The sequence below is a fragment of the Hemiscyllium ocellatum genome, chromosome 19 (genome assembly GCF_020745735.1).
Source record: "Hemiscyllium ocellatum isolate sHemOce1 chromosome 19, sHemOce1.pat.X.cur, whole genome shotgun sequence".
Classification (NCBI taxonomy): domain Eukaryota; kingdom Metazoa; phylum Chordata; class Chondrichthyes; order Orectolobiformes; family Hemiscylliidae; genus Hemiscyllium; species Hemiscyllium ocellatum.
In genome coordinates this window covers 61,795,126-61,818,099 of record NC_083419.1, presented here as the reverse complement: position 1 = coordinate 61,818,099, position 22,974 = coordinate 61,795,126, and the positions used below count along the sequence as shown (strand labels likewise).

The window sequence follows — 22,974 nt, the reverse complement described above, 5'->3', positions numbered from 1 at the left end:
ATACCCCCTGGAAAGGACAAACTACTGACAAGTAACTCTTGCAGGAAAGGTGCATTCGCATGGAGATGGGGCGAGACGTAATGTCCCACCATTCTGCGTCACGGTATCACATGGTTACCTGGACAACATGCAAACAGGCATCTATAACTGAACAATGATAGAGATACATAAATGCTTATCCTTCTTAATTCCTCAGGGGGAGGCCCTGGCAGAATGGTAATGTTGCTGGACTAGCAATCCAAAAGATGGGCCAATGGGCTAAGAAGTGGCAGATGGAGTTTAATCTAGATTAAATGTGAGGTGCTGTGTTTTGGGAAAGCAAATCTTAGTGGCTTTATACATTTTAAGGACCTAGGGAGTGTTGCTGAACAAAGAGACCTTGGAGTGCAGGTTCATAGCTCCTTGAAAGTGGAGTCACAGGTAGATAGGATAGTGAAGAAGGCATTAAATATGCATTCCTTTATTGGTCAGAGTATTGAGTACAGGAGTTGGGAGGTCATGCTGCGGCTGTACAGGACATTAGTTAGGTCACTGTTGGAATATTGCGTGCAATTCTGGTCTCCTTCCTATCAGAAAGATGTGAAAATTGAAAGTGGTTAATAAACATTTACAAGGATGTTGGCACGGTTGGAGGATCTGAGCTATATGGAGAGGCTGAACAGGCTGGGGCTGTTTTCTCTGGAGCGTCAGAGGCTGAGGGGTGACCTTATAGAGGTTTATAAAATCATGAGGGGCATGAATAGGATAAATAGGCAAAGTCTTTTCCCTGGGGCTGGGGAGTCCAGAACTAGAGGGCATGAGTTTAGAGTGAGAGGGGAAAGATATAAAAGAGACCTATCTGGCAACGTTTTCACGCAGAGGGTGGTACATGTATGGAATGAGCTGCCAGAGAAAGCGGTGGAGGCTGGTACAATTGCAACATTCAAAAGACATTTGGATGGGTATATGAATAGGAAGGGTTTAGAGGGATATGGGCCAGGTGCTGGCAGGTTGGACTAGATTGGGTTGGGATATCTGGTCAGCGTGAACGGGTTGGACCGAAGGGTCTGGTTCCGTGCTGTACATCTCTATGACTCCATAAAAGCCTATGCCAATGTTCTGGGGTCAACGGTTCTATTGCCACCATGGCAGATAGTCGAATTTTCATTCAATAATAACCTAGTATAAGGGAGAAAGAAAGCTAGCCTAATAGCAAGCACATGTCTACTGCCAAATATGGCAATTTTTAATAAATCTAGTTCACTGTTGGTCCGTCAGGGAAGGAAATGTGTCATTCTTATGTGGTCTGGCCTAGATTGACTCCAGCTGCCCTCTGTGAAATTAGGGTTTGAGAATAAATGCTGATCCAGCGAGCAATGCCCACAGCCTATGAATTACCAAAAGAAAAATCCCCAAAACATGTACATGTAAGCTTCAGGAAAAGAGAAAGGCTTTCTGGGGGTGGTGAGGGGGCGGGGGGTGGAAGCTATATTTGTTTCCTTCAAGAATAACCAGTTGGCCAAATGTAGAATGATCCAGCATGGATGGAAAGCCAATGGTGCAGGTATTAAATGGTTGAATAGAAGAGAGAGGAGAACCGGAGAGGCCAAAGTATAGTTACCCATCTCCTCTTTGCTATTGATGTTCCCCATAGGAAAATGATAGGGGTCTAAAGACTAGGAGATCCATCAACTCTGACCCACTCATGATGGTTGCACCTTTTGCAAGAAGGCATTTCCTGAAGACTTAGAGAAGCTGGAAAACTAGAGAAACTTGGGACACCCAGGGATCACTAGCTGGCTTAGTGGATAACTGCCTTTAGAAGGGAGAAATATTCCAGAGCAACATTCATCCTGGAGTTTGTGACCCTAGACTTCTGTCCTCCAGATACTGTACCAGTTGGACATTTTCCAAAGAAAATGCTGTGGGAAGAGGAGACACTGGACCAATGCACAGTATTAGTACAGCATTTATCATAAAGTGTTTGCAAATATGTTGTTTGAATGACACAAAGCTTGCTCTCTCCGTGTTGCAACAAATGTCATGATTCCCATCTTCTGACTGTGCACCAGTTGGTGATGTGCTGAGTCTGGGGGGATGTGGGGGAGTAATTATAAGCTTTGGTTAAAAATGAGGTCTGCAGATGCTGGAGATCACAGTTGAAAATGTGTTGCTGGTTAAAGCACAGCAGGTCAGGCAGCATCCAAGGAATAGGAAATTCGATGTTTCGGGCATAAGCCCTTCATCAGGGGCTTATGCCCGAAACGTCGAATTTCCTATTCCTTGGATGCTGCCTGACCTGCTGTGCTTTAACCAGCAACACATTTTCAAACGAGTAATTATAAGCTGGCTACTTCAAATGAAATAGGAGTAAGTGAGGACTGCAGATGCTGGAGTCAGAGTCAACTGTGCTTTTCCATCACCACACTCTTTGACTACTTCAAATTAACGTGTGCCGGGCTGGTGTTTGGTTCCAGTTATAAAATATAAATCTGAAAGCCCCTGGGTGAGTCTGTTTCTGACGCTGGTCAGAGCAGTCGGGAGATGCTGCCCTGCCCCTTTCCCTGTGCTGGGTGTCTGAATGTCAGCAGCTGCTTTGCTTTTTAACCAGAGGGTGAAGTGTGGTTTGGACAACTTAGACAATTTCGTGACATGTTTTTACAACAGGGCGTGTGGATGTGCTAACTTAGACAATCCGCTCTGTCAGCTGGTGATAGATCCAGAAAGCGCATGCTTCCACATCCAGGCACCACCAGCCCATCCTGAGCCCCTCCCAACAGCATATTGGGTGTGGATAGATTCCCACTCCCCACTTTAGCCAGGATTCCCGGTATGGATGGATTCCCACTCCCCTCCCCTTTTACCCATGATTCCTGGTGTGGGTAGACTCCCATTCCCTCTTTCCCCAAGATCCTCCTGCGGTGAAATACTCCCACTCGCATCCCTTGAAAGTTGACTCCAACAAACATTATATTATTAAATTAATGTGGTGAGTGGTTTAAGCATTGGACAGTACAGTTTACACACCAGAAAGCTTGTGGACTCCTGGTGTTTTCAGCATTTAAATTTGTTTAATTTTATTTAGTTTAGCTCCAAGAATTGAATTGAATTTATTGTCACGTGTACCAAGGCACCGAGAAAAGCTTTGTCTTGTGAGCAATACAGGCACATCACAGAGTTAAGTAGTGCAGACAAGTAAATAATAGGTAAACAGCGGCAAAAGCAAAAACCCAGGTACAGGCGAACGCTAAGAGTTTGAAAGTCCATTCACTATTCTAACAACAGTAAGGTAGAAACTGTTTCGAAGCTGGCTGGTGCATGTGTTCAGGATTCTGTACCTTCTCCCTGATGGCAGAGGTTGTAGAAACACATTGTCAGGGTGGGATGGATCTTTGAGAATACTGGCAGCCTTTCCTTGACAGCGGGCCTGGGAGGTGGATTCTTTTGAGGGGATGTTCGCCTTTGTGATTGCCCGGGCCGAGTTCGCCACTCTCTGTGACCGTCTCCAATCTTGAATGGTGCAGTTACCGTACCAGGTAGTGATACATCCAGACAGAATGCCCTCGATCGCACACCTATAAAAGTTGGCAAGGGTATTCACCATTATGCCAAATTTCGTCAGCTGTTTGAGGAAGAGACATTATTGGGCTTTTGTAACCAGTGCATCCACATGAAGAGTCCAAGAAAGCTAGTTGTGGATGACCACTCCCAGGAGCTTGACACACTCCACTCATTCCACCTCTGCGCTGTTAATGTGTAGGACAGGATTAAATGGGGTTGGAGGTGCAGATCGAACATGGAGGTTGAATGATGCAGCAAGCTTGAGGGCTGAATGGCCTCCTCATCCTTAAGACTGAGGGAGGCAAAGAGAATAACTTAGCAGACAATAAACCTTTAGCCAGGTTGTGGTAAGGATGTAGCAACCAATAAGTCACAGGATAGTCGAGATGAGTAACACAGAGAGAGAGTTTTTTAAGGAGAAACTATAAACAAATGGAGAAAATGCTGCTAGGATGTGGTGACATGGTAGGGGAGGAGACATAAGTGCAAACTTAGAGCAGTTGTGCCAAATGGCCTGTCACTGTGGTGTGCAATGTGATTCTGTACACTAATGAAGTTTTTGTACCTTTTGCTTTGGATGTGTCTTTTATCCAGGTTGAACATCCTGCTGGGTGGCATGACTCCATTGTACTTCCATGTGGTCAATCTAAGCTTGCACTGCACCGTGACCTCATTGTTGTTCTACACGTGTGACAAGGCTGTGTTCCGAGACCGTCGCCAGGCGTTCTTAGCAGCCGTTCTCTTCGCCGTACACCCTGTTCATACCGAAGCTGTAAGTAGCTAATTGAGTCTTTCAGGAGTAGCATCTGATTGTGTGTGTGTGTGTGTGTGTGTGTGTGTGTGTAGTGCAACCATACGGCCTGTTCCTGGGTTAATAGGCCCTGAAAAGTTTACAACACAGAAGGGTTGCATCTGTGCCAACTCCTTACCAGTAGAGCAATCTAGTTTTGTGCTTTGTCCCCATCGTCTGATATCTTCCAATGCTTTTCAGCATTTTCCCATTGTCGTAGAGTCATAGAGATGTACAGCATGGAAACAAACCCTTTGGTCCAACCCGTCCATGCTGACCAGATATCCCAACCCGATCTAGTCCCACCTGCCAGCATCCGGCCTGTATCCCTCAAAACCCTTCCTTTCATATACCCTCCAAATGCCTTTTAAATGCTGCAATTGTACCAGCCTCCTCCACATCCTCTGGCAGCTCATTCCATACACATACCACCCTCTATGTGAAAAAGTTGCCTCTTAGGTCTCTTTTATATCTTTTCCCTCTCACCCTAAACCTATGTCCTCTAGTTCTAGACTCACTCACCCCAGGTAAAAGACTTTGTCTATTTATCCTATCCATGCCCCTCATGATATTATAAATCCCTATAAGGTCACCCCTCAGCCACCGATGCTCTAGGGAAAACAGTCCCAGCCTCTTCAGCCTCTCCCTATAGCTCAGATCCTCCAACCCTGGCAACATCCTTGTAAATCTTTTCTGAACCCTTTTCAAGTTTCACAACATCTTTCCAATAGGAAGGAGACCAGCATTGCACGCAATATTCCAACAGTGGCCTGACCAATGTCTTGTACAGCTGCAACATGACCTCCCAACTCCTGTACTCAATACTCTGACCAATAAAGGAAAGCACACCAAACACTGCCTTCGCTATCCTATCTACCTGCGACTCCACTTTCAAGGAACTATGAACCTGCACTCCAACGTCTCTATGATAAAGACTAGGAGAAATGTCTTTACTCAGGCTGTGGGAGTGTAGCACACTTTGCCACTGGAGAAGCTGAGGCAAATCTCGCGTGCTAACATAAAGAGGAATTTTGAAAGTGCATGAACGAGGCAGAAGTGGAAAGGTGAGTGGATGGTGTGAGATGAAGTATTATTACAAAGGGTTGTGGTGGATCATCAGCACCACCCCTCTGACTGATTCATTCACATGCAAATGACTACCCCTTCATTCTCCCGGTGCTTCTCAATGCTGATGGTTACTCAGCATTAAACCGAAAAGATAAATAGACAATAGGTGCAGGAGTAGGCCATTCTGCCCTTTGAGCCAGCACCACCCTTCATTATGAACATGGCTGATCATCCTCAATCAGTATCCTGTCCCTGCCTTATCTCCATAACCCTTGATTCCACTATTCTTGAGAGCTCTATCCAATTCTTTCTTAAATGAATCCAGAGACTGGGCCTCCACTCTGGGGTAGAGCATTCCACACAGCCACCACTCTCTGGGTGAAGAAGTTTCTCCTCATTTCTGAACTAAATGGCCTACCACTTATTTTTAAGCTGTGTCCTCTGGTTTGGGACTCACCCATCAGTAGAAACATGTTTCCTGCCTCTAGAGTGTCCAATCATAGAGTCATGGAGATGTACAGCATGGAAACAGACCCTTCGGTCCAACCCGTCCATGCTGACCAGATACCCCAACCCAATCTAGTCCCACCTGCTAGCACCCGGCCTGTATCCCTCCAAACCCTTCCTTTCATATACCCATCCAAATGCCTTTTAAATGTTACAATTGTACCAGCCTCCACCACTTCCTCTGGCAACTCATTCCATACACATACCAACCTCTGTGTGAAAAAGTTGCCCCTTAGGTCTCTTTTATATCTTTCCCCTCTCACCCTAAACCTATGCCCTCTAGTTCTGGACTCCCCAACCCTAGGGAAAAGACTTTGCCTATTTATCCTATCCATGCCCCTCATAATTTTGTAAACCTCTATAAGGTCATCCCTCAGCCTCCGACGCTCCAGGGGAAACAGCCCCAGCCTGTTCAGCCTCTCCCTACAGCTCAGCTCCTCCAACTCTGGCAACATCCTTGTAAATCTTTTCTGAACCCTTTCAAGTTTCACAACATCCTTCCAAAAAGTAGGAGACCAGAATTGCACGCATGAATTCCAACAGTGGCCTAACCAATGTCCTGTACAGCTGCAACATGACCTCCCAACTCCTGTACTCAATACTCTGACCAATAAAGGAAAGCATACCAAACATCATCATCATTATCCTATCTACCTGTGACTCCACTTTCAAGGAGCTATGAACCCGCATTCCAAGGTCTCTTTGTTCAGAACGCTCCCTAGGACCTTACCATTAAGTGTATAAGAGCTGAAAATGTGTTGCTGGAAAAGCGCAGCAGGTCAGGCAGCATCCAAGGACCAGGAGAGTCGACGTTTCGGGCATGAGCCCTTCTTCAGGAATGGGCTGAAGGGTCCTGAAGAAGGGCTCATGCCTGAAACGTCGATTCTGCTGTTCCTTGGATGCTGCCTGACCTGCTGCGCTTTTCCAGCAACACATTATCAGCTCTGATATCCAGCATCTGCAGACCTCACTTTCTCCATTAAGTGTATAAGACCTGCGAAGACTTGCTTTCCCAAAATGCAGCACCTCGCATTTATCTGAATTAAACTCCATCTGCCACTTCTCAGCCCATTGGCCCATCTGGTCAAGATCCTGTTGTAATCTGAGGTAACCCTCTTCGTTGTCCACTACACCTCCAATTTTGGTGTCATCTGCAAACTTACTAACTGTACCTATCATGCTCCCATCCAAATCATTTATGTAAATGACCAAAAGTAGAGGGCCCAGTATCGATCCTTGTGGCACTCCACTGGTCACAGGCCTCCAGCGTGAAAAACAACCCTTCACCACCACCCTGTGTCTTCTACTTTTGAGCCAGTTCTGTATCCAAATGGCTAGTTCTCCCTGTATTCCGTGAGATCTAACCCTGCTAACCAGTCTCCCATGGGGAACCTTGTCGAACGCCTTACTGAAATCCATATAGATCACATCTACTGCTCTGCCCTCATCGATCATCTTTGTTATTTCATCAAAAAACTCAATCAAGTTTGAGAGATATGATTTCCCACGCACAAAGCCATGTTGACTATCCTGAATCAGTCCTTGCCTTTCCAAATACATGTAGATCCTGTCCCTCAGGATTCCCTCCAACAACTTGCCCACCACCGACGCCAGGCTCACTGGTCTATAGTTCCCTGGCTTGTCTTTACCACCCTTGTTAAACAGTGGCACCACGTTTGCCAACCTCCGGCACTTCACCTGTGACTATCGATGATACAAATATCTCAGCAAGAGGCCCAGCAATCACTTCTCTAGCTTCCCATAGAGTTCTCGGGTACACCTGATCAGGTCCTGGGGATTTATCCACCTTTAACCGTTTCAAGACATCCAGCACTTTCTCCTCTGTAATATGGACATTTTGCAAGATGTCACCATTTATTTCCCTACAGTCTATATCTTCCATATCCTTTCCACAGTCAATACTGATGCCAAATATTCATTTAGTATCTCCCCCATTTTCTGTGGCTCCACACAAAGACTGCCTTGCTGGTCTTTGAGGGGCCCTATTCTCTCCCTAGTTACCCTTTTGTCCTTAATATATTTGTAAAAACCCTTTGGACTCTCCTTAATTCTATTTGCCAAAGCTGTCTCATGTCCCTGTTTTTCCCTCCTGATTTCCCTCTTAAGTATACTCCTCCTTTCTTTATACTCTAAGGATTCACTCGATCTATCCTGTCTGTACCTGACATATGCTTCCTTCTTTTTCTTAACCAAACCCTCAATTTCTTTAGTCATCCAGCATTCCCTATACCTACCAGCCTTACCTTTCACCCTGACAGGAATATACTTTCTCTGGATTCTTGTTATCTCATTTCTGAAGGCTTCCCATTTTCCAGCCATCCCTTTACCTGCGAACATCTGCCCCCAATCAGCTTTTGAAAGTTCTTGCCTAATACCGTCAAAATTGGCCTTTCTCCAATTTAGAACTTCAACTTTATGTCTGGTCTATCCTTTTCCATCACTATTTTAAAACGAATAGAATTATGGTCGCTGGTCCCAAAGTGCTCCCCCACTGACACCTCAGTCACCTGCCCTGTCTTATTTCCCAAGAGTAGGTCAAATTTTGCACCTTCTCTAGTAGGTACATCCACATACTGAATCAGAAAATTGTCTTGTACACACTTAACAAATTCCTCTCCATCTAAACCTTTAACACTATGGCAGTCCCAGTCGACGTTTGGAAAGTTAAACTCCCCTACCATAACCATCATATTATTCTTACAGATAGCTGAGATCTCCTTACAAGTTTGTTTCTCAATTTCCCTCTGACTATTGGGGGGTCTATAATACAATCCCAATAAGGTGATCATCCCTTTCTTATTTCTCAGTTCGACCCAAATAACTTCCCTGGATGTATTTCCGGGAATATCCTCCCTCAGCACAGCTCTAATGCTATCCCTTATCAAAAATGCCACTCCCCCCTCCTCTTTTGCCTCCCTTTCTATCCTTCCTGTAGCATTTGTATCCTGGAACATTCAGCTGCCAGTCCTGCCCATCCCTGAGCCATGTTTCCGTAATTGCTATGATATCCCAGTCCCATTGTTGCGGTTCTGTTCGCCGAGCTGGGAACTTGTGTTGCAGACGTTTCGTCCCCTGTCTAGGTGACATCCTCAGTGCTTGGGAACCTCCTGTGAAGCGCTTCTGTGATCTTTCCTCCGGCATTTGTAGTGGTTTGAATCTGCCGCTTCCGGTTGTCACAGGAGGCTCCCAAGCACTGAGGATGTCACCTAGACAGGGGACGAAATGTCTGCAACACAAATTCCCAGCTTGGCGAACAGAACCACAACAACGAGCACCCGAGCTACAAATCTTCTCACAAACTTTGAATCCCAGTCCCATGTTCCTAACCATGCCCTGAGTTCATCTGCCGTCCCTGTTAGGCCCCTTGCATTGAAATAAATGAAGTTTAATTTATTAGGCCTACCTTGTCCCTGCCTGCCCTGACTGTTTGACTCACTTCTGTTCTCAACTGTACCCGTCTCAGATCTTTCCTCACAATCTCCCTGGGTCCCACCCCCCCTCCCCCCACCTTACTAGTTTAAATCCTCCTAAGCAGTTCTAGCAAATTTCCATGCCAGTACATTAGTCCCCTTTTCGGTGCAATCCGTCCTTCTTGTACAGGTCACTTCTACCCCAGAAGAGATTCCAATGATCCAAAAATGTGAATCCTTTTCCCATACACCAGCTCCTCAGCCATGCATTCATTTGCTCTATCCTCCTATTCCTGCCCTCACTAGCTTGTAGCACTGGGAGTAATCCAGATATTACTACCCTTGAGGACCTCCTTTTTAACTTTCTACCTAACTCTCTGTAATCTCCCTTCAGAATCTCAACCTTTTCCCTTCCAATGTCCTTGGTTCCAATATGGACAATGACCTCTGCTGGCCCCTCTCCCGGTGAGAACATTCTGCACCCTCTCTGAGACATCCTTGATCCTGGCACCATTCTGCAACAACACACCTTTTTCTCTTTTTCTCTGCTTTTTCTCTGCTAGCCACAGAAACGTCTGTCTGTACCTCTGACTACAGAATTCCCTAACACAACTGATCTCTTGGAAGCTGACGTATCCCTTGTTGCATTAGAGCTAGTCTCAATACCAGAAACTTGGCTGTTCATGCTACGTTTCCCTGGGAATCCATCACCCCCTACATTTTCCAAAACAGCATACCTGTTTGAAATGGGTATATCCACAAAAGACTCCTGCACTAGCTGCCTACCTCTCTTACCCTTCCTGGAGTTAACCCATCTATGTGACTGTATCTGAGACTTCTCTTCCCCCCCCCCCCCCATCTATAACTGCCATCCATCACATACTGTAGCTGTTGCAAATTCCTCATCGCTTCTATTTGTCTCTCCAACCGATCCACTCGATCTGATAAGATTCGCATCCAACAGCATTTATGGCAGATATAATCCGCAGTAACCCTTAAATTCTCTTTAAACTCCCACATCTGACAAGAGGTGCATATCTCTCTATTAAAGGCCATTTTTCCTCCTTCACAATTTACAGACCCAGAAAATAACACCGTCTTATTCCTCTGCAAACACTGCTACAGGTTAAATTAATAGCTATGGCTTATATTTTAAGTTTAATCAAGAGACTTATCTCCAAAACATATAATCAAGATAGAATCCACTGTACCCACTACTGTAGTCTTTCTCTAGGACAGACTTAAAACAACAATTAACTTATCTGATTCTGTGCTGTGAACTTCGCCCAACATTTCCTCCAAGATTAGTTGTGAATTTGACTGTTTGTTAATTTTCCCAGATGCACTCCGCTGTCCAGCGATACACGAATTCAAACAGCAAAGGCAGTAACTGTGCAGGTTTTCTCGCTCTCTGTCTCCTGCACTGTCCTCACCATGTTCTTTCTTTGTCTGCTGTTCCTTTTAAAACTGCTGTTGTTTTGACTTTGGAAAAAAAAGTTCCAAAACAATGCAACAGCATATAAAACAGTAATCTCTGCTCCTGGAATTCGAGGAAATCACCTCCAGCACCTAAAATACCTCAAAAAAAGGAGCAGCTCTTACAGCCAGAAATTTTTTCCGTCCTCCATCTTGATTTACTCAGAATCATTTGTCCTTTAATAATCTTATACATCTCAATCAGATCCCCTCTCAGCCTTCTAAACTCAAGGGTATACAAGCCCAGTCGCTACAATCTTTCAACATAAGATAGTCCTGCCATTCCAGGAATTGACTCCGTGAACCTAAGCTGCGCTCCCTCAATAGCCAGAATGTCTTTCTTCAAATTTGGAGACCAGAACTGCACATAATATTCCAGGTGCAGTCTCACCAGGGCCCTGTACAGCTGCAGGAGAACCTCTTTGCTTCTGTACTCGATCCCTCTTGTTATGAAGGCCAGCATGCTATTAGCCTTCTTCACTGCCTGCTGTACCTGTATGTTGCCTTCATTGACTGATGTACAAGAACACGCAGATCTCTTTGTACTGCCCCTTTACCAACTTGACTCCATTGAGGTAGTAGTCGGCCTTCCTGTTTTTGCCACCAAAGTGGATAACCATACATTTATCCACATTAAACTGCATCTGCTATGCATCTGTCCACTCACCTAACCTGTCCAGGTCACCCTGTAATCTCCTAACATCCTCCTCACATTTCACCCTGCCACCCATCATCAGCAAATTTGCTAATGTTACTATTAATACCATCTTCTATATCATTAATATATGTTGTTAAAAAGCTGCAGTCCCAGCACTGATCCCTGCGGTACCCCACTGGTCACCGCCTGCCATTCTGAAAGGGAGCCGTTTATCACTACTCTTTGTTTCCATTTGCTTGTGACCTTCCCCAGTGAACACATCTGAAGTACCAATTCAACTCTCCTGCCATTTCTTTGTTCCCTGCAATATATTCCCCTGTTTCTGTCTTCAAGGGCCCATTTTTTTGCCTTTCAAACACCTAAAAAAGTTTTTACTATCCTCCTTTATATCTTTGGCCAGTTTACCTTCGTACCTCATTTTTTCTCTGCGTATTTCCTTCTTAGTAATCCTATGTTGTTCTTTAAAAGCTTCCTAGTCTTCCGTTTTTCCACTCATCTTTGCTATGTTATACTTTTTCTCTTTTGACTTTATATGTTTCTTAACTTCCCTCGTCAGCCACGGCCACCCCTGCCTCCTCATAGGATCTTTCTTCCTTTTTGGAATGAACTGAACCTGCATCTTCTACATTATACCCAGAACTACCTGCCATTGTTCCTCCACTGTCATCCCTGCTAAGGTATTGTACCATTGAACTTTGGCCAGCTCCTCCCTCATAGCTCCATAGTTCCCTTTATTCATGCCAAGGGATGACATGCTGTAAAACAGCATGAGCTGTCACTTAGTCATAGAGGTGTACAGCAGGGAAACAGACCCTTTGGTCCAACTTGTCCATGCCGACCAGATATCCCAACCCAATCTCGTCCCACCTGCCAGCACTCAATTGCTGAGATACCATGGGTGTCAAATCTACTGTATAAACAGGAGACATGCACCTGCTTCATTCGTAATTCTTTATATTAATTATATCCAAGTGTTAACTCTTGGAACAAACAAATCTGTGGACCCTTTCCTTGTTTCTCCCCCTTTGCTGTTTCGAACTGGATTCGAACAGAGAAGGTTGGTTGGAATGGATTTCAGGACTTGCAGGGAATTGAGTGTTGAATTAAACATCAGTTGTTCTGTGAGAAATGTTAACGATTCACTGAGATTGAAAATGAATAGCGGTGAGCTTTGAGGATTCGGGTGAACTGAAATTGGAGGCTGACAGAGAACAGATGATCCTCGGTGAATAGGCTAAATAGCAAAGGGAGAGAGACTTTTCGGAGTTAAATCCTACAATTTCATATGGCTTGCTGAGTGTAAGATGCTGCAGTGTTTGTGTGTGGATGGGATTCACCTTGAGATGGACCAGATATTAAAGAAGGTGACCCCCCCCACCCCCAAGGAGGTGTGACTAGCGGTGGCCAATAGGGAGAGTATTGCTGAAGTAGAGGCTTTGAAAGATAATGAAGGATGGTTTTTGCCAATATGTTTTCAATGTCCTCACTGGGAATGGTGCTGACTCTGAAATAAACTGCTGCGAGTAGAACACTCCCCGAGGGAGCTCGGCTCAGCTCAGAAGAGAAACTGCTTGCTTCTGGCAGGATTTTGCAATAAAATTGCCACATCCATTTGTATCTCAAGGTAATAACACTTTTTTGAAAATACCCTTTAGTTCCTTTCTTTTGAGGCAATGAAGTTGTGCCATCATCTCTTCCACCCTTCACCACAAGCCCCAAGCTCCCCCTTACCCAATTCCATTCTCCCCCTCGCCAACCCCAACCCTCTGCTAGTTTCTCTGTCATAATTTGAGTCCAGTCCCTAAAGGGGGAATCCCTCAATGATCGGAGAGATGTTTACCGACAGAATTATCTAGGATCGGCGAATTGCAATACTACCCTGCATTAAGGTAAACGAAGTAACACAGGTGACAAACAAATTATATCTGTTCAGCTCTCCAAAATCCTCAGGCTCCAAGACCCTCTTGTCCCACCCCCCAAAAAAGGTGCTGTTGCTTCTCGATCAATTCAAACATTGAAGACTGACCTGTGGTTTTGTTAGGTCAGGATACCAAGGCCCGTCATGAAGTTGAGATACAGGCTTCAAGGGGTTTCTGTTTGTATGTCTGTATTATCAGGAAGTCAACTTTTGCATTCCCGTTCATGCCTGACAGGCTTTGTCAGTGCCTCCCAAACTATTTTCCTTGACTTATAAACGAATGTGACTCCAGATACTAGCAAAATCAAGTCAGCAATGATACAGTGTAATGTTCAGTCTAGAATGATCAAAGTTCATTGTAGATCAGCATCTACACTTGGGATGCCAAGGCCGTTCAAGACTTTGGGTCCAGTGATGGAAAATGGGATTTGAATAGTGAGTTGCTGCTTTTTGACCTGTGCGGATTTGATGGGCTGAAGGGCTGTTTTCTATGCCATAGACCTCTATGACTCTAACATGCAGTGCAACTTACAAATATGAGGATCTGCTTGTAAAGTACTTTGCAAAACCTGTTATTTCATATGCTTACCAGTTCATTATATCATTATAACATTCCTGATGAAGCGCTTTTGCCCGAAATGTTGATTCTCCTGCTCTTCGGATGCTGCCTGACCTGCTGTGTTTTTCCAGCAACACACTCTCGACTCTGATCTCCAGCATCTGCAGTCCTCCCAGTTCATTATGTCATGACCTGAGCTGCTCCAACTCATGGCCCTTGGCCAAGAAGCATGAAGACTCTTGACTTTCCCATTTACGTGCAGCATGGCTGCTCCATAGCAATATCTCAGCAAGGTTACTGAAAGGCCATATTGACAACATGGATGCCATAGCAAATACATTTTTAACAAATTTTGAACAGACAACTTCAAATGGGACAAAAAAAGATTCATTCACTCCCTGAGGCTTCCGTTACACAAGGGGTTTCGGACTTGCAGCTTTAAGATAAAATGAATTTAATTCACAGCATAAATAACTGAGCTGAATGTGGGAGATGTGCTTCCCCCAGTGTAGGGCCAGACTTCAAGACAGAAGCACAATGCTTCTGAATGAGTGTAAATATAATGTGTGATGGTTACTGGCTACTGACGTTTCAGCCACGATTTCTACCTTCCATGGTGGAACTCAATGCACGCTCCCACACTTGCTCTCATACACTCTCTCACATTGTCTGTTCACCCTCACCTGCCCCTCTCTCTCTCTCTCTCTCTCTCTCTCTCTCTCTCTTTCTCTCTCTCTCTCCCCCCACTCTCTCTTGCCCCCCTCTCTTCCCACCCCACTCTCTTTCCCCCTTCCCCCCACTCTTTTTCCCCCTTCCCACTCTCTCGCCCTTCCCTCTTCCCCCACTCTCTTCCCCCCCTCCACCTCCCGAACTCTCTTCTCCCTCTCGAACTCTCTTTTCTCTCTCTTCTCTCTTCACCCCCCCCCCCGAACACTCACTCTCTTCCCCCATTCAGTCTCTCTTCCCCCATTCAGTCTCTCTTCCCTCCTTCCCTTACTCTGTGCATCTTTCTCTCTCTCTCTCTCACACACACAGTATGTCTCTCGCTGTCTCTCAATTTCACATGTGCCCCTGTTATCCTCGCCCTGTGCACACTCACGTTCACGCCCACACAGGTGCACATGCTTGTTCATGTCCAACCACTTCTCTTCCCGTTTCCCTGTATGCAGTGGCACAGACGCCTGCTCACCAGCACATTGTAATTAGTCCCTGTCCTGTCCACACAGCCGGGCCCGCCACCAGTGATTGGGCAGCAGGGAGATGTGGGAGCTCTGACAGTCCCTGCCCCAGTCAATTTGTAGCTGCGATCCTGTGAGTCAGTGAGAATTTACAACGTCTGATTTCCCTGTTGTCATGGTCTGACTGGAAACACGTCAACAAGCGTGCACAAGTTATCACCAAATGTAGAAATATTGTAAAATACCAATAAGATCACAAAAACCCAATTTACCTGACTGACTACTACTCAGCACAAAAGTTACCCACTTTGGTTTTCTTCAACAGTAATAATAACTATTTATTGTAACACACTTAACTTTAACAAGGACAGTGGAAGAAAGATCTCGTTTATTCAATTTAACCACTACCCCTTTACAACCTGAAACATCACACACACTCAGTTATGACTGAGAGAGACAAAAGACACATGGTTTAACAGCAATGCATGCAGATAGTATAAATAAAATTCCAAATATCCTGACCACCTTTTTCTCTCCAATTTCTTTTAATTTTTGCACGAGTGAGATGCTGTATTCTATACAATGATGATTGTCCCTTGGTTCCACGGTTGATCAGGTGAACATGGGTGTTTTCTTGTATTAATTATTTCTTTCAATCCTCTGGGATTTTTGTTCCTTAGCCCAGACAAAGAGAGAGGGGGAGATGCTGTCTGCAGGCTCTGGGTGTTTTCACACTCTGCTGCTCTTGGCATTTACTACTTTTTTTATGTTTCACCCTGCAGCAGAGGGCTGTTGCAGGGGTCACACATTTCTTCAGCCCATCCAACCTTGACTTCTCTCTTTGTTTTTTGCTTCTGAAAACAACGTTGTATTGCATGGCTCAACAATATGCAATGCTTCTTTCACAAGTTGTAAACAAGTTGTTACAGCTGTACAAGACCTTGCTCAGGCCACGCTTGGAGCACTGCATCCAATTCTGGTTGCTCTGTTCTCGAAGGATGTTGTTTAAACTGGAAAGGGTGCAAAAAGATGGACCAGCATCTTGTTGGAAGTGGAAGGTTTGAACTTAAAGAAGAGGCTGGATAGGCTGTGGATTTTTTTCCCCCCCCGGAGCGTAGGATGTTGAGGGGTGACCTCAGTGAGGTTTACCAAACCATGTGGGGTATAGATAAAGTGCATGGCAGGTGTCTTTTCCCTAGCATGGGGGAGTTCAAAACTAGAAGGCATTGGGTTAAGGTGAGAGGGGAAACATTTAAAAGGGACCTAAGGGGCACCTTTTCACGCAGAGGGTGATGTGTGTATGGAATGAGCTGCCAGAGGAAGTGGTAGAGGCGGGTGTAGCTACAACATGCAAAAGACATTCGAGCAAGTTCCATGGATAGGAAAGGTTGAGAAGGATGTGGACCCATTTTTAGTTTCGGAAACCTGGTTGATGTTGTGAAACTTGAAAGGGTTCTGAAAAGATTTACAAGGATGTTGCCAGGCTTGGAAGGTTTGAGCTATAGGGAGAGGTTGATGAGGCTGGGGCTGTTTTCCCAGGATTGTTGGAGGCTGAGGGGTGACCTTATAGAGGTTTATAAAATCATGAGGGAAATGCATAGGGTAAATAGACAAAGTCTTTTCGCTGGGATGGGGGAGTCCAGAACTAGAGATCATAGGTTCAGGATGAAAGGGGAAAGATATAAAAGAGAGCTAAGGGGCAACTTTTTCACACAGAGGGTGGTACGTGTATGGAACGAGCTGCCAGAGGACGTGGTGGAGGCTGGTACAATTGCAACACTTAAAAGGCATTTGGATGGGTATATAAATAGGAAGGGTTCGGAGGGATATGGATCAAGTGTTGGCAGACGGGACTAGATTAGGTTAGGATATCTGGTTGGCATGGACCAGCTGGACCGGAGGGTCTGTTTCCGTGCTGTACATCTCTATGGTATTGACAGGTTTTGGCTGCAGAGTCTAGTTCCATGCTGAATGACTCTGACTTTAAAACTTCCCAGTCCAACATCCACAGGTTTATAGTTACAAATAAAGTCACCTTTTACCCTGTCAGTGTTGTGCTCAGTTTCATGCCAGAAAGGCTGTCCCAACTCAGACGAGTGATCTCTGGCTTGACTGAAGATCAAAGCAGGAGTAGCTTAGATCAATATCACTGGACAGTGTAAGAAAGTAAACCCCATCAGGAATACAACCACAACCATGGAGTTTCCTTATATTCATTTTGTACCCAGACGTTAGTGCATTGGAAATTAGATATCAAGGCTGAATATCTGCTTTTCAGGCCTTCAACATTTGCCGTCTAAATTGTTCCCAAGAAAATACAGTCTCCAATCATTCTGAAAACTACAGCCAGGAAAGAGTATTGTTGTGCTTCACAAGAGCAGCCACCATGATTAATTTAGCAGCACAGAGAATAGCTGAAATTGATCCTATTTTTGCTGTAGCCCTTCATGTGACTGCTTTACGATGCCTGAATGGAATTGAAGTGAGTTGGAAATGTAGACCATGTTAACATTGCTCAGCTCCTGCAAATGATTCCTGATCCATTTTCACATCCATTTGTCTGAATCATTTCCCAAGCAATTTAGTATTGACTCACACATTATTCCCTACACTCTTTAAGTATACATTTCATGAAAGCTTCTTGGATTTTCTTTTATCAGGAAGGAGGCGAGACATGGGGATGTCAAGACCAATAAAAAAAGAGTAATATTGTTTGGAAAAAGAGCAATTATTTTTTGCGGTTGAATCATTACAATGTTACTCCCTGTCAAGTTGTGCCTCACTGACTTAGTAAGAAAGCAAGTCTAGCAATGTGTCTATTGTAGAACCAGTCTGTCCTCAATTCAGGCTTCAAACCTACGGCTACTATCGCCTAAGACGATAAAGGCAGCAGATACATGGGGACATCCATCTGCCAATTCCTCTCCAAACAGCTCACCATCCTGACTTACAAATATATTACCATTCCTTCGGTGTTGCTGGGTCAAAATCCTAAAATTTTCTCCCCCCAGCATTGTAGGTCTACCTCAGTAAATGGATTGCAACGGTTCAAGAAAATAGCTTATCATCATCATCTAACGGGCAACTAGGGAAGACAACGAATGCTAGCCTGAGTCAGGGACACCTATATCCCAAGAGTTGATAATCAATTAGCCAGACCTGGTTATGGATTTTTACAACATTACCATTATGAAGAAGGAAGAGATGTTTACATCTCGATAGTGCCATTTACTATATGGGGGCTGGTGGGGTATGAGTGTAAAATGCCACCTGTCCTCTACCCCCACAGCACTTTTGACAGCAGAAGGGTGCCTGCCAGTAGGCCAATTAGAATCCTACCTTATTCTCTCTCCATGTTCTCATTCCAGTGCGTGATGCTTATCGCACTCGATCAAGTATTAACCCATTTTCAGACTCTCCTATCCAATGCAACGCATCTCCATCTCATACATGAGATAAGAGGAGTGTTGTGGACCAGGCTGGAACCCCTCCCCAAAGTGTATTATGGACACACCCTAACTCTTATATTTTTAGAAAGATCAAGTGTAAGATGCTGTGTTCCAGATATGATTTGACTGGTCCACCGCAAAGCTTTAATCCAAACACCCTTTATTCTTACAACGTAGTTAAAATGCAACAAAAAGAAGAATTGGCATAACTTTACTCTATTGAATTACTTAACAAGGTAATGGATTATTTTATCACTAATCATCAGCTGTTCCAATAGAGACAACGTCTCATAAACACATCCTTGGCACAGGCAACTCAGCAGCACATTCATAATTTTCATATACTATCTCTCTCTCTCTAGTCCAGGAGAAAGAAACACCAAAAGGTGCAATTTGTTCCTTTTGATTTTTAAGAGGAAGTCTGTCTATGTGAGACTTCCCTCCATCAGTGGAGAGCTCAGGTTTTCAGCTTCTGCATAAACTTCCTCACCTTAACTCAAGTCCTCTGGGTCTGTGTGAGCCTGACCCCACCCAAACTTGATTCATCGAATCCCTATGGTATGGGAGCAGGCCATTTGGCTGTTTGAGTCCACATTGACTCTCTGAAGGGCATCCCAGCTAGACCTGCCCTAACCTTGCATTTCTCATAGCTAACCGCCTCGTCTGCACACCTCTGGACACTATGGGGCAATTTAGCATGGCCAATCCATCTGACCTGCACACCTGTGGGAGGAAACCCATGCAGACACGAAGAAAATGTGCAAACTCCACACAGGCGGTCACCTGAGGCTGGAATCGAACATGGGTCTCAGATGCTGTGAGCCACAGTGTCACCCACAATTCCTTTGCCTTATTTTGAAAAAACACCCAGGAAGAACTCAGCAGTTCTACCAACTGCCTTTCAGCACAACTGTGACAACACTCCTCTGCAAGAGAAACTGGGCAGAACCCATCTCTTAAAGGCGCAGGTGACCTTATTGAAATGTACTTGAGGAGCGTGACTGGGTAGGTGTGGAGAGAATGTTTCCCTTTGTGGGAAGACATAATTGCAGAATAATGAGTCACCTAAATAAGACCGAGATGAGAAGGAATTGCTTCTCTCAAGGAATAGTGAATCTATGGGACTCTTCACCCAGCAGAGGCTGGGAAATTAGATATTCTCAGGGTTGAGATAGACAAATTTTTAATCAGGAAGGGAAGCAAAGGTAATGGAGGAAAAGCAGGAAGTTGGTGTTGTGGCTGAACTGATAAACCACAATGTCACTGAATGGTGGAGCACATTTGATGGGCTTCTGCTCCTCCATCCTGTGGTTTTATCTGTTATTCAGCAATTGTGTTCTCCTAGTTATAGATTCCCTCACAAAGGGAAACCACTCCTCAGCACTGCCCAGTCAAGTCTCCTCAGAATCTTATATTCCAGTACGATCTGTCTAATCACCTGTGACTAAAAGCCCAAGTTGGTCAACCATTCCCAATAAAAGGACTCCTCCATCCCAGGGAACTTCGCGAACCTTTCTGAAATGCTTCAAATGCAAATACGTACAAGTAAAGGAGACCAAAGTGCACCCTCCACACATGATCTCACTCATCTCTTGTGCAGCTATGGTAAGACTTCCCAATTTTCATCCTCCATCTCCCTCACGATGAAGCCAAGACTCCATTTGCCTTTCTAATTACTTGCTGCCTTGCAATACCTGCATTGCCAATGTTGTGTTATTTGTGTATGAGGACACCAAGCTCTCTCCTTACTGCAGTAATCAAAAATCTCTCTTCATTGAAATAATCTCATTTTTCTGTTCTTCCCTCCGAAGTGGATTTTCCTACGTTCTCCTTCTCTGGCTGTCTTTTTGTCTACCTGTTTATCCCTTTGTAGACTGTTCCCGCCCCCCCCCCCCCCTCGGAATGGGGTCTGCCTGAAAGAGGCGGCTCACTGTCAGGTAGCCTTGCTAGCAATCTTCCAGCTTCATGGTGAAGAGGTTCTGGATGCGTGCAGCTGATCATGAAGCTGTTTCTAGTTGACAGGAGGGATGTAAGAGGAATTGAGGGAAAGTCTGAGGCCCCCTCTTGTTGTATTTTGACTTTGTGATGTATTCTGACATCTCTGTTTCTTGTTTTTCCAGGTGACGGGCATTGTGGGGCGAGCAGATGTATTAGCTTGTGTCCTCTTCCTATTGGCTTTTCTCTCCTATCTTCGGTACGTACAGCTGCATCATTTTCCCTTAGCACTAGCATAGCATCACAGAGCTGTCAGGTTTTTCAGTAGTAAACTGGCCTCTTTTATTTCCTTGTTTCTGTCCATTGTATTTTAGCTTTCCTTTTTAATTATCTGTCCTGGTTGTGATTGGTTGTTTAAATGGATCACTATTTCAGATATGAAATCAAATTTTCAGTATTTAATTTGTAATTTCCAAAGTCAGTATGGAGACACTGGAATACCACTAGACCCAAACAGGAGCCATTAAAATTGCTGCTCCTGTCAGCTGGGGGTCATTAGCCCATACTTAGAATGGCAGAGCTGTACAGCATGGAAACAGACCCTTCAGTCCAACTTGTCCATATCGACCAGATATCCTAAATTAATCTTGCCAGCACTTGGCCCATATCCCTCGAAACCCTTCCTCTTCATGACCCATTGAGATACCTTTGAAATGTTGTAATTATACCAGCCTCCCCCACTTCCTCTGGCAGCTCTCTCATATACCCACCACCTTCTGTGTGAGAACGTTCTTTCCACTTTCACCCTAAACCTATGCCCTCTATTTTTGGACTCCCCTACTGTGGGAATACCCTTGGCTATTCATCCTATACATGCCCCTCATGGTTTTATGAACCTCAATCAGATCACTCACTCCTCGGCTTCCACAACTCCAGCTTATTCAGCCTCTCCCTATAGCTGAAACCCTCCAATTTAGCATGGCCAATCCACCTAACCTGCAGATCATAGAATCATAGAATCCTTACAGTGTGGAAACAGGCTGTTTGACCCAACAAGTCCACACCAACCCTCCGAAGAGCACCTCACCCAGACCTGTTGCCCTACCTTATCACTATACATTTCCCCTGACTGAGGCACCTAGCCTACACATCCCTGGACACTTTGGGCAATTTTAACATGGTCAATTCACCTGACCTGCACATCTTTGGACTTTGGGATTAAACTGGAGCACCCGGTGGAAACCCACGCAGACACAGGGAGAATGTGCAAACTCCATGCAGACAGTTGCCCGCGGCTGGAATCAAAGCCAAGTCCCTGATTCTGTGAGGTACTGAGCCACCATGCCGCCCCATGTATTCATAATTTTGATTACGCCTTCTTTATCAGAAGTGATAGCTGAACAAGAACCGGAGACTTGCTTGGCTCATTGTTTCTCTCTCTCCTCTGTAGGAGCGTGAATAGTACCTGCATTGGGAAATGCTTTCCTCCGACCAGTTCTCCATTCTTCCTGTTGCTAAGCCTGTTCCTCGGTACCTGTGCGATGTTGGTTAAAGAGACAGGCATCACTGTCTTTGGAGTGTGTCTTATCTACGACCTTCTTGTTCTGTGCTCGAACAGACTTCCGATGTAAGTTTTAACGAGTTTCTTATCAACCTGTGGCAAGTAATTAGCTGCTTTTTAAAACAGCAACGCTCGTTCATAAAATTAAATGTGAGTTTGCCAGTTTTGTTAGATGGAAGAGTAAATTGTTGTTAGGATCAGAATGCTGTTTCGGTTTTGATGGAACTTAGTTGCAACTTGTTTGCTGAAACATACTGTATTTGTCAAGTGCCATGCCATTTATTATTTCTGGTTCCAATATCAAAGAGGAAGACAAGGAATTGAAAAAAACCCACTCCATCTAATTCATCTTCTGCCATCCTGTTAGTCATGCAAGTGAGTCAAAGAGATGTTGCAGACAATTAATTGCATCCAGTTTCTTAGTTTAGACTATATCAGAAGGTATTTTTAAGAATCTTTTCAGGGAATATGGGATTTTCTCATTGGCCCAGCAATAGTTGTCTATTCTCAATTGCCCTTGAAAGGTGATGGTGTGTTACTGCCTTGAATCACTGCAGTCCCTGTGCTGTACGGAGGTAATGTCGTTAGGGTGGGTGTTCCAGGAGCTTGACCCAGCGACAGTGAAGAAAGGGTGACGTATTCCCATGTCAGGATGGTGAGTGGCTTGGAGGTGAACTTGCAGGGGGTGGTGTACTGCTGTCCTCGTCCTTCTAGATGGAAGTGGTTGTCTGTTTGGATTTCTGCCGTGCGCCTTGTAGATGGTACACACTGCTGCTATTGAGTGTCAGTGGTGTAGGGAGTGGATGCTTGTGGATGTGATGCCAGTCAAACAGGCTGCTTTGTCCTCTGATGTGAAGCTGCTTGAGTGTTGTTGGAGATGCATCCATCCAGACAAGTGGGGGGT

The 22,974-nt window shown here is 44.8% G+C and overlaps 1 protein-coding gene across 1 annotated transcript in view; it reads left to right on the top strand.

Annotated features, from left to right (window-relative positions):
- The window catches only part of tmtc1 (transmembrane O-mannosyltransferase targeting cadherins 1), a 171,973-nt gene that overhangs the window by 14,810 nt on the left and 134,189 nt on the right, over window positions 1–22,974 (top strand). Inside the window, exons 2-4 of the mRNA XM_060839995.1 lie at window positions 4,135–4,312; window positions 20,695–20,768; window positions 21,960–22,136. Of these exons, the coding sequence (XP_060695978.1) occupies window positions 4,135–4,312; window positions 20,695–20,768; window positions 21,960–22,136 (429 nt within the window). The remainder of the gene's footprint in view (window positions 1–4,134; window positions 4,313–20,694; window positions 20,769–21,959; window positions 22,137–22,974) is intronic.